Source organism: Motacilla alba, chromosome 5 (genome assembly GCF_015832195.1).
Source record: "Motacilla alba alba isolate MOTALB_02 chromosome 5, Motacilla_alba_V1.0_pri, whole genome shotgun sequence".
NCBI lineage: Eukaryota > Metazoa > Chordata > Aves > Passeriformes > Motacillidae > Motacilla > Motacilla alba.
In genome coordinates this window covers 24,170,576-24,181,166 of record NC_052020.1, presented here as the reverse complement: position 1 = coordinate 24,181,166, position 10,591 = coordinate 24,170,576, and the positions used below count along the sequence as shown (strand labels likewise).

Here is a 10,591-nt window from a genome sequence, read left to right as displayed (position 1 = left end):
GAGCGACACTCAGATATTTGCCAGCTGATTATGTTGTAATTTGGGGAGGAAGGAACTTGCTACCTTTACCTCCAGTCTCTGCCCGTGGTCAAAGCAGGTACCCACAATTTCAAAACTTGAGGAAGCCAGGAGGGGACAAGACAACCAGGAGAAACCTTCATTACCTCTTTTTTATGCACTTCCACGTATGTGCAGCGAGTCCGTCCCGGCTGGGGATACAGCATGCCCCAGATGCAGAGTCTGAGGTGTGGCCAATTTTATTGGCTGATGGGACACCTGCACTGCTGCCAGGAACGGCTCAGATTTGCAAAGCTCAGGGCTGCTTTGATGTGGTAGAGCCCTTGTAGATGTCCTGTTGCCTCTCTAAGAGCTGAGTCAGCATGACTGCTCCAGGGACCTGGCACCAGACATCCAGAGATGGAAGAGCCCAGGCAGTGCTGGTTTTGATCCAGTCTCAAAGCTAGTTTGGATCCAGCTGGGAGTTAGCCCTTCTGGGCTGAGCTCCAGCAGACTCTGTGTGAGTGCCCCATGCTCTAGGCTCCAGGAAGGTGTCTGAGCTGGGTGCAGATGGAGCCAAGCACTTTCCAGCTAGTGTCACCGGGCTGCTGGAGGATAGCATGGGGGGGTGGCACCAAAGCATCTTCACAGCAGCTGTCTGGGCCAACAAAGCTGTCACAGAACCACAGCTAAAAAAATCCCCCTAGACCAAAACTGTTCCAATTCTTGCAGTGACGCCAAGCCTCCTCTGCACTGGGCCCCCCTAGAGTTCCATGTTTTTCCATAATGGAACTGCAGCAAGATCTATTATCCTGCTACAGCAGCAGGAGAGCTACAGCAGTAAAACTCTGCCAAGGCCATTTCTCCTACAGACGGGGGGCGGGGGGGGGAAGTCTGGAAAGAAGCTGTATTGTAATGGGAAACACCCATTTGTGCTAAAAACAGGTGTTGTTTGAGGACAATAACAAAAGATTACTCAATTGTCTCCCCTGATTCATGTTTACTACCCTAGCAGAGAGAGACCTGATTCAGCTAATCTGATCTGATAAATCTTAGATTTTGCATCAGCCTTCTTCTCCTGTATTGATTGTCAGCAAATGCTAAATGATGGTATGACAGCTGAGACCTGTTGTTACCAGGCAATATCTGCAGTCCAAACTTGAAACCTCAAAAGCTCAAGCTAATTTTAATGAGATACACAGCAAACCAGAGGAATCACCAGTAGGTCCAGTAAAGTAATACCCCTGTCACAATAAAGTAATACTCCTGTGACACATGAGCCCTCCGGGGTTGTTGGTCCCTGCTTGGACACCATTGTGGCACCACACCACCTGTACACAGTCTGAGCATACACACATATGCATATGTACAGATATAAATATACCTACATGCTTGTATATATGTGTCTATTGATACATGTATGAATCTGGATTGATATCTTAACTTGTAAGCTCCATACTTTATAAATGTCAGCATCAAGAATGTTTGTGTTAACTGGAAATCAGATATCCATGCTTGTAAGGAACAATACATTCTTAAATACACTGGATTTAAGTCTCTGCTTAAATAACACTCTCTGCTGAGTGGATTTTTTTCCCATGTCCCATTCTAGGTAGTGGAATGAGTCCTATTTCTAACCCCAAACCCAGAAACAAAACTGGCAATGTTTTCTGCTGCATTGTTTGCTCTTCTACATGACTTACAGAGGGCCTATTCCTACAATAACACGCTGCTCAATAGGTCCAGGTCTCTTGTGTGGCCAGGAAATGCAATCTGTGCTGTCTCACCACCACGTTTGATGTACACCCCAAAGCCCATTGCTGTTTTATAAGACAGGCTGCTGGCTATCAGCTGATTTGCATGCTTTCAAGTAGGTCACCTAATTTTAGTGGGAAGGGGAGAGCTCTCCCCTCAGAGAAGCACACCTCTGATACTTAAAAAGGTTTTCTGATCACATAGGAAAGAAGTAAATAAGATGCAGGAGTGCATGTAGGTGAGTGTGCACACCAGCAGCAGGCAGCGCATCAGGTGTGCCAGACACCAGCAGCAGTGCAAGCACCTCACAAGACATGGGAGCAAGGACACTCCCAGCCAGATTTCCCTACATAAAGAACCTGTCAAAGCTGCTTATTTTCCAGCCTCAGACCTCTACTAGTGATAATTGCTTGTTTTGTAAGCACTCAGGCAACATGGAGCAGCACACTCCTAAGCCAGGAATAATCCTGTGCTGGCTCCTCACAATATGTGCCACCATGTTAATACACAGCCAGGCAGCAGGGCAGGAAAATATTGAGGTCTCATCTGCGTGCAGAAGTGAATCTTTGCTGCTGTAGCATAATAAACACGCTCTGTAATGAAGTTAAAATTATTTATCTTCTCTAAAGACAAGTCTAAAAGGTAACTTCATCTGCCTGTAACTGCTTGCTTGTAAAAGAGTCAGCAAAGCTGTAACAAGATCCATTGAACCGGGCAATGCCAAGCATGAAAAGGAGTGTGCATTACTTAGTGGGAAAGAACCAGCCATCAGAATAACATTGCTAGTGCCCTATTGAATTCAGTCTCTGGAATTATTTTTAATCAAAATTGATTTTGTTTTTCTCATAGAAAATCAGGTTTAATTCAAGTAAGATTTAATTCAGGGAAGCCTAAGATTGATGTTGTGCAGGAGGCCAGGCTACATTGTCTAAACCTACTTATTCCTACCTTTACTCTGAAATTTCTAAACCTACAACTTCAAACCACCTTCTCCCCAAAGCAAAGCACCCTTGTGAGGCAGGTAGGTAGGCAGGCAGGGCTACAGCAGAGTAATTCTGCTGGTCAGTTTTTGCACCAAGGAAAGCCTTTATTCAAAGCACTTGTCAAACCATTGCCATGCTGTAGACAAGATCTGCCTAGGGAGACTGACCAGCACAACTCTCACAGAGCTACCTCATTATTCAAGAACAAATCACTTTTAGTTTGGAATACACTGTCAGCACCAGGGAGTTATATTGGCAGAGGTGAGAGAGTTATTCTGGTTGATTTTCCCATGCAGACGTGCCATGCATGTGTGATAGGGCTGTAGGATAATCCCCCAGGAGAAGCAACAAGGATTTTATTGATTGGGATATTTCAAACTTCTGCAGGCCAAAGCAATCCTCTGTGTACTGAATGAGTGGACAAGATGCAGGGGGAGGGGGTTTTTGCTTCTCCAGCTGCTGTGTTTAGTTTAGAGAAGGCACTTTGAACAATGCTAGCAAGTGGCAGAGAGAAGAAAAAAATTATATCTGACTCTGAATCTGCCAGAGGCACTGTCATTCTTGCAACATAAGTGGTAGGAGAGGTGAAATTCCTTGAAATGCAAGCCAAATTATGTGATGCTGAAGCCACAGGTATGTATAACAGGCCACAAAGACCTATGGAACCAAGCGAGTGCCTCACACAGAGACTGTTTGCTTTCTTTTTTTCCTTGACTGACACCACTTATGAGAGGAGTGCTGGGACAGGCACTGGAAGAAGGTGGATGAAAGGAACACAGGATATGAAGTAATGAGTAAATGCTAGCTGACTTCTAGCAGGAAGATCAAAGCATGGCTGAGCTACAGGGAACACCCGCTGGTCATTTCAATAACAACTTTCCCTGCCTTAATGCCAGCCCCTCTGCAGAGTCCCAGTCTGCTGTTTCCATGGCAGGAGCTGCAGGCCTGCATCCAGGGGATGTCACACCCCATGTGAGCTCGGGCAAGTACCATGCATGGGGGGGGGCTCTCCCAGCTGTGCAGGCAGAGCGGGAAGGTGGGTGAGGTGAGCAGGCTAAACTCACTTGGGGTTGTAAGGACTCTATCAGGCACCTGTCACAAGGTGCAGTGCTGAGAGATGTTGCTCAGAACACAACCCCGAACACTCCCTCACCCTGCAGGGCTCTTGGGTAGTCCAAAGCAAGCATACCAGCACCAGCTTGCTTTGCCCAGAGGGAACATGATTCCCACCAGGACCCAGAAGCTGCTTAGAAGGCAAGGGTTGTGAGGAAGGGCAGCATCATTTACTAAACCCACTGATGCACCTGGGAGAAAAAAAGTCAAGTGACTTCAGAGATTTGAGAAAAGCATGCTATGCCTGAAACATTTTCCAGCCGCACCAACTGGCCTAATTAAGTACTTTTCTCCCCCAAACCCCTACTATGCTTCCATCCTTCCCAACTGTAAGAGCAGCAAAGATTGCTGTGGGGGCCAATTAACGCTGCTGGCTTTGCTTCCAAAATCCTCTTAATTATGCCCTGTGCAAATTGCTGGGCCCCAGGACATTGCAAACCAGACACTATGCAGCAGTCTCAGCTGACATAAGCGAGGGTCACACTGACCAATGTTTGACAGAGCTCAGTGCTGCCTCCCGCACCACATGGAATCTGGCATTAATTCTAATTTATTTCATCCTGTCCAGCAGTTTGAATTCACAACATGCTAGAGTTTCTTATCGAAAGGCTTCTTTATCATAAAGCACCATTAAGAGAACTTGGGATGTTTTGGCATGTGATTATGGGCAGATGGGTGTTTTGTACCTAGAATGATGATGTGGGACTGTGGGATGAGTTAGCAGGAGAATGTGTGCAGCCTAGCCTAACACCCAGGCTACATTGAAAGCAGTTAGCCCCTGCATTGCTTCCAATGTAGCGGGGTAGTGCACAAGTCAGCACAGGCTGCACCTCAGTTTTGGAGAGGTAAATGGCATTGGCAGAAACATTCTCCTGGTTAGATATCAAAATTATTGACGCAGGAATGGGAACTAGGCAACCAACTCTTGCCTGTGCTGTCCTTGCTTGCGCATGTCACCATGCCTACTTCATTTAGGTTGTATTGGGAAGGTTTTATTTACCTCCACAAAATGCAAACCTGTTTTCTGTGTAGAAGCTTTAGGCAGCAGAGCACACTGTGCTTTTGATGGGATGTGAGCAAAATCCATGCTAGCAAACCACTGCATGTCCAACACCCAGATCTCACTTGCTCCAGCCAGCGCATGAAGGACGCTGACACGAGCCTGCAGAGCAGACTTTTTCCTGACACAAGGACCAGTACCAGTCCCCTCCTGCCAGCCACTGCCCAGTGATGCCAGGCGGATACAGTGCTGGTCACCATCAGTATCTGTGAGTGTGGCAGCCCCTCCCCAGCAGTCCCACAGCAAGGTGCTCCCTCCTGGCTGTGGAGGGTGCCCAAGGACCATCCTCAGGTCCTCGTTAAACTGCCCCAGTTCCTGTCTGCCCCTTTTGTCCCAAAATAGGTTCTTTTACGGTATGCAAGAAATCCACATACAGGGTTGAAGTATTTAATTTATTTACAGTTCTGCACAGAAAGGGGGGCTAGGCGCTAAATCCACAGGGCCAGTGTGACAGCTACCAAAACTTTTCACTATTCACACATTTTCACAAACAAAGACATTGTTTGCTATAGAACAAAGCTAATTCATTGGCTACAAGTTACCTAGATTTTTTGTTGATTAATGTTCTATCTTCTATCAACAGATTACTTTCTTGCTTCTTATGGTTATTAGTCCACTTGCTCAGTCTTTCTCTTCTTTTGGGTCACTGGGTTTCCTGAGCTGGTGGTCAGTGAGTTGGTGGTTATAACCTTGCCTTATTGGAATTACCATTTACCCAGTCGGAGCTGATCTCAGCACCGTGTCTGAGTTGTCTTTATTAGTTTCTTCCTTATCCTAAGGGTCCTGCCAAATGTCCTTAGGACCTGTAAATTCTACATTCTTTGTGTATCCTGTCAGCTTGCCTCCCAAGCTTTGCTAACTTCCACCTGGGTCTGAGGTCGTTGAAACGGGTCGAGACCTGAACTTTATCAAGGCTATTCTGCCGACAAGTAATTTCTTTTCGACACCCGAGCATCACTAAGAGCTTGCTTGTTCGCTGCTCTCTGTTCCACGGATTAAATCTCCTATCTTGTTGATTCGGCCTGGAAGTACACAAAGTTCAAATATCAAAGAGCATCCTTTCCTGAGAATTTTTTTAGTAAGTCTCATATTCCGAACAGCCGCGCTGCCCCGGGGCGGAGCGGGCGGCGGGGGCCGGGCCGGGCCGGGCCTTCCCCCGACATGGCGCCGCGGCCGGGGCGGTGCCGAGCGGCGCCCGCGGGGCGTGAATAAGGACGGCGGGCGGGGCCGCGGCGCTCCGGGAGGCGCGGGGCCGGCGGCGCAGCCGGGTGAGCGGGGCAGGCGGGGGCCGGCGGCCGTCGCTGGCGGCCCGGCCCGCCATGAGCAGAGCGCAGCTGACGCGGACGGGGATCCTGCGGATGGCGCTGGGCGGCGGCGGCGCTGAGCCGCTGCTGCCGGCGGAGGGCGGCGGGGGCCGGCGGGCGCCCTTCCTGCTGCGGGCGCTGCGCATCGCCGTGGTGGTCTGCCTCTACTGGTTCACCTCCATCGCCATGGTCTTCCTCAACAAGTACCTGCTGGACAGCCCCTCGCTGCGCCTCGACGCCCCTCTCTTCGTCACCTTCTTCCAGTGCGCCCTCACGGCCGCGCTCTGCCTGGGCCTCAGCCTGGGGGCGGCCTGCGGGCCCCCCTGCGCCGGCCTGCCCACCCTGCGCCTCGACCCCAAGGTGTCCCGCAGCGTCCTGCCCCTCTCCGCCGTCTTCATCGGCATGGTCACCTCCAACAACCTCTGCCTCAAGCATGTCGGCGTGGCCTTCTACAACGTGGGGCGCTCCCTCACCACCGTGTTCAACGTGCTGCTCTCCTACCTCCTCCTCAAGCAGACCACCTCCCTCTATGCCCTTCTGGCCTGCGGCGTCATCATAGGTGAGGGGGAGCAGGAAGGGCTGCTCCCACCCAACAGCCGGCCCCGGAGAGACGGTGGTGGGGTGCCTTTCCCTTGGGAAGTCATCCCCACCTGCATGGCAGCTCCCTGGTGAGGTGGGGTAGCTCACGGCTCGTGCCTTGCTCGATCTATGGCAACTAAATTTATGTCTGGAGGATGTAGGTGACTCATTAAGAGAAGAAGTTGCTCTCATTTGACACAGCTCCGTTTTTCCTTTGAGCAGTAAACTTCCTCTAATGAAGTTTAACTTGCCTTACCTTTTTCTTTCTTCCCCCCTCACAGGCCATAAAATAGCAGGTGGCTTTCTCCCTGTTCCCAAGTTCTTGTTGATTATTAACTTTGGTAACAATGACATTTATGTCAGCACTGCTGGAACCATACAATAGAGTCAGCCAATTGGCTTTTACAATAGGCTGAATGCATGTGATGAAGAGTTAGCTGATCAAGCCAAGCGTAAAACACCACCAGAAGATCTGGGTGTATAGTTAGGGTGTGGGGTAAGGCACTGAGTGGCTAAACAGGAATGCTTATAAGTCATCCATTCCAAAGGCAAAATAATCCCAAAAGCTACCTTCCACTGAAGGGCCATTTAGATGCCAAGAATGGTGAACTGTTGCTTTCAGTCTGGTTCCAGGTGTGCATGCATTCACTTAGTGTTAGATGGCCAGATGGAGTCAGATGAAAATAAGAGACTTTCATCTCCATGGAAGAGGTGAACAGGAACAGGGCTACTGTATTTTTCTACAAGTGATGCAAGCAATTGCCTTCAGCTAATCTTTTGTTCAGGCCCTGCCCAGGAGTGTGGTGCCTGGCAGCCTGACAGGGTTTCTCTAAGGTTAATACCCTGTCCTCCTGGCTCCATCTCCTTTTGCTGTGAGAGCATTGCCTGTGTGCCTTCAGCAGCACAGCTGAGCCTCCTCTGTGGCCTGGCACAAAGCCCCTCCTGTCGGTGCGTGGAACCCATTTGTATCTGGGCTTAGTTTCAAGCCTGTTAGGTTGCTTTGCAGGCAACTTCCCAGACAGCCTCCAACAAGAAGCAGGTAATGAAAATGTGGTGCAGTGTTCCTTCAGTAACTCATCTCCCTTTTATGTTTTGCTTATGAGCTGGATGGGGAGAGGTCTCCCTCTCTGCCCTGGAGATGCAAAGCCTGTAGCTCCTGTTTTGGAGGTGGTTAGACAGTGCTTTGCCCATCAAAGTTTAACATGAAGATACTGCACACAGTTTCTGCCTTTTGATTTTTTTTTTATCATGCTTAATATTACATCCATGTTTTTACTATCTTTGCATCGTCTCCTCTGACCTATATTTTCCTTCCTGTTAACAGCAGAGCAAAGTCTGTAAAGTTGGGTTTTTTCTAACTTTGAAGAATATTTTTTCTACCCATGTGTCAATTTTCATCTTTTTCAATCAAAAATAAAATGCTCTCCTGAAAATTACCTATATGCAAAGGCTAGCTGAAATACTAGTTTCTGAACTGCTGCCTGCTCAGAGTGGGAATTAGTCCTCTGCAGTTGAATTACCCCCACCATAAATTTCCTGCACTTGCAAAATAAGTCTTCCCAGACATGGCATTTTGTGGGTTCATATAATAGAAGGAGGAAGCCCTTAAGCCTGTCTCTTGCTGTTGTTGCTCACTATCAAGTAAATGATGAATTTTTGACTGTATGTTTTGAGCCTTTCAGCAGTTGTTCAGATGATGCCTGATTTGTTTGGTTGCAGGTGGCTTCTGGCTGGGTGTTGACCAGGAAGGAGCAGAGGGCACTCTGTCATGGACAGGTATATTCTTTGGGATCTTAGCAAGCCTGTGTGTCTCTCTCAATGCCATCTACACCAAGAAAGTGCTGCCTGTGGTGGATGGTAGCATCTGGCGCCTGACCTTCTACAACAACATCAACGCTTGTGTCCTGTTCTTCCCCCTCATGGTGCTGCTGGGCGAGTTCCGCACCCTCTACCACTTTGACAAGCTGGGGAGCCCCAGTTTTTGGGGCATGATGACCTTGGGGGGAGTGTTTGGCTTTGCCATTGGGTACGTGACTGGACTTCAGATTAAGTTCACTAGCCCACTCACCCACAACGTGTCTGGGACAGCCAAGGCCTGTGCACAAACAGTGCTGGCTGTTATCTACTTTGAGGAGACAAAGAGCTTCTTGTGGTGGACGAGTAACTTGATGGTTCTGGGGGGCTCCTTTGCCTACACGTGGGTGAAAGGACTGGAAATGAGAAAGGTACAAGAGGATCCTAATGTCAAAAGCGGTGAAAGAAATGAGACTGGTGTGTAGGCGGCTCCAGCACCTCTATTTTTGGGCCAGGGGGGATAACCTTTGGTGCTTCTTTCCTCCTGAGGAGAAGAAGAGCAAGGAGCAGGAAAAAATGCACCTGCAAAGTGTATGGGGAACTGTGTCAGGAACCAGAGCCAAAAACCTGACTGGATCATGTTTTTATCTCACCCCATGTCAGAGTTGGGGAGAGCATGTGTTGTGGAGATAACTGGGTTGGGAGTTTTTTGTGATTGTTTTTTAAAATGGATGTTGTTATTTACCTAATCTGGGAAATTTGCATCTGGGGGGTGGGCTCATATCAGACAAAGACTGGAATGGGAGCTTTGTGTAGTTAGGGATCTAAAATTAACTGAATGAATGCAATCTGGAGTTATAAAATCCTGAACCTGCAGGCAAGGAAGAGGCAAGTAGCCAGACTGTTTGGGTTAGACTTCAGTAAACTGTTTTGCTGTGTAAGGTTTTTGCAACAGCTGTTCTTCCTGTTGCCCCATTCAGTGCAGAGGATGGAAATTCTCTCCCTTCTGGCTATGTACAAGTCTAAGCCACAGCAGCGCCTCCAAAACGCCTTTCCAAAGAGTCACTATCACATCCTTCTGAGGTTTTTTCCTGTATTGCTTTACACCTGGTTTCTTAATTTGAAGAAGCATGGTAAGAGTCAGGAATTAAACTTCTCATTCTCTCTGCACTTTATCCAGTGAGGGAGAGCATGCTCGCTGCAGTGGCTTTTCTTACGGAGGAGTGAGCTCGGCCTCTGTGTCGCTTGGTGACACGCAGGCATTGAAAAGTTACTCTGAAACACTTGCTGCTGTGGGGTTCCCAGTTCTCCCAGGGTTTGCAACACTTCTCCTTTCCCTCTTTGTAGGGGGTAGGTTTGTATTGAAAATGGCGTTGTTACACATTCCCTTGTTTCAGGGGGCTTGTTCCATGTTAACTTGTATCTCCTCTGTGAATTCTTCAATGCTATGAGTTTTGCTCAACTGAATCAATTCCTTTGCTTGGAACTTGCTGCTGAACAGATCTGCAGAAATCTCTGCCCAACCCACCCCACCTCCCCAGTCTGGTTCTATGCAATAGAGTATGCGTGTGCTGTGATTTCTGATTCCTGGGCTCAGCAGCAGCAAACATCCTGAGCTGTGATGTTGCGCCAGCTTTCTAAATCCCTGGCCCTTTTAAACATAAAGTTACTCTGATAGCGATCCTAGGCAGTCCATGCCATTGCTTCATACCCTGCTCCATGGATCCTCCATGATGTACCATGTCCCGTGAGTGATGTCTGACCACACCTACCGAAGAACACTGTTTCTGCCCAAAATATGTTCCTGTTGAATTTGGGAGGGTGGAAGGGGCTCCTGCTCCAGGGTTCATGGGCACAGGTACCTTTTCGATGCAGGCAGCCATTTGGGGTCTTTGGGCATATTTTGTTTGTTTTTTTTCTTTTCAACGTTGACCTGTGGCGACCGACGCTGCTGACTGAATTCGGGGGTCGCTCTCTGGGGGTGGCAGCGCTATTTCCGGGGCGGT

The 10,591-nt window shown here is 48.6% G+C and overlaps 1 protein-coding gene across 1 annotated transcript; it reads left to right on the top strand.

The window, feature by feature from the left end:
• The first annotated feature begins 6,126 nt into the window (after nt 1-6,126).
• On the top strand, nt 6,127-10,585 carry SLC35C1 (solute carrier family 35 member C1). Its single transcript, XM_038137877.1, has 2 exons — nt 6,127-6,771; nt 8,511-10,585. The coding sequence occupies exons 1-2, from the start codon at nt 6,228-6,230 to the stop codon at nt 9,068-9,070; spliced, it is 1,104 nt and encodes a 367-aa protein (XP_037993805.1). The 5' UTR covers nt 6,127-6,227; the 3' UTR covers nt 9,071-10,585.
• The last annotated feature ends 6 nt before the right edge of the window (nt 10,586-10,591 follow it).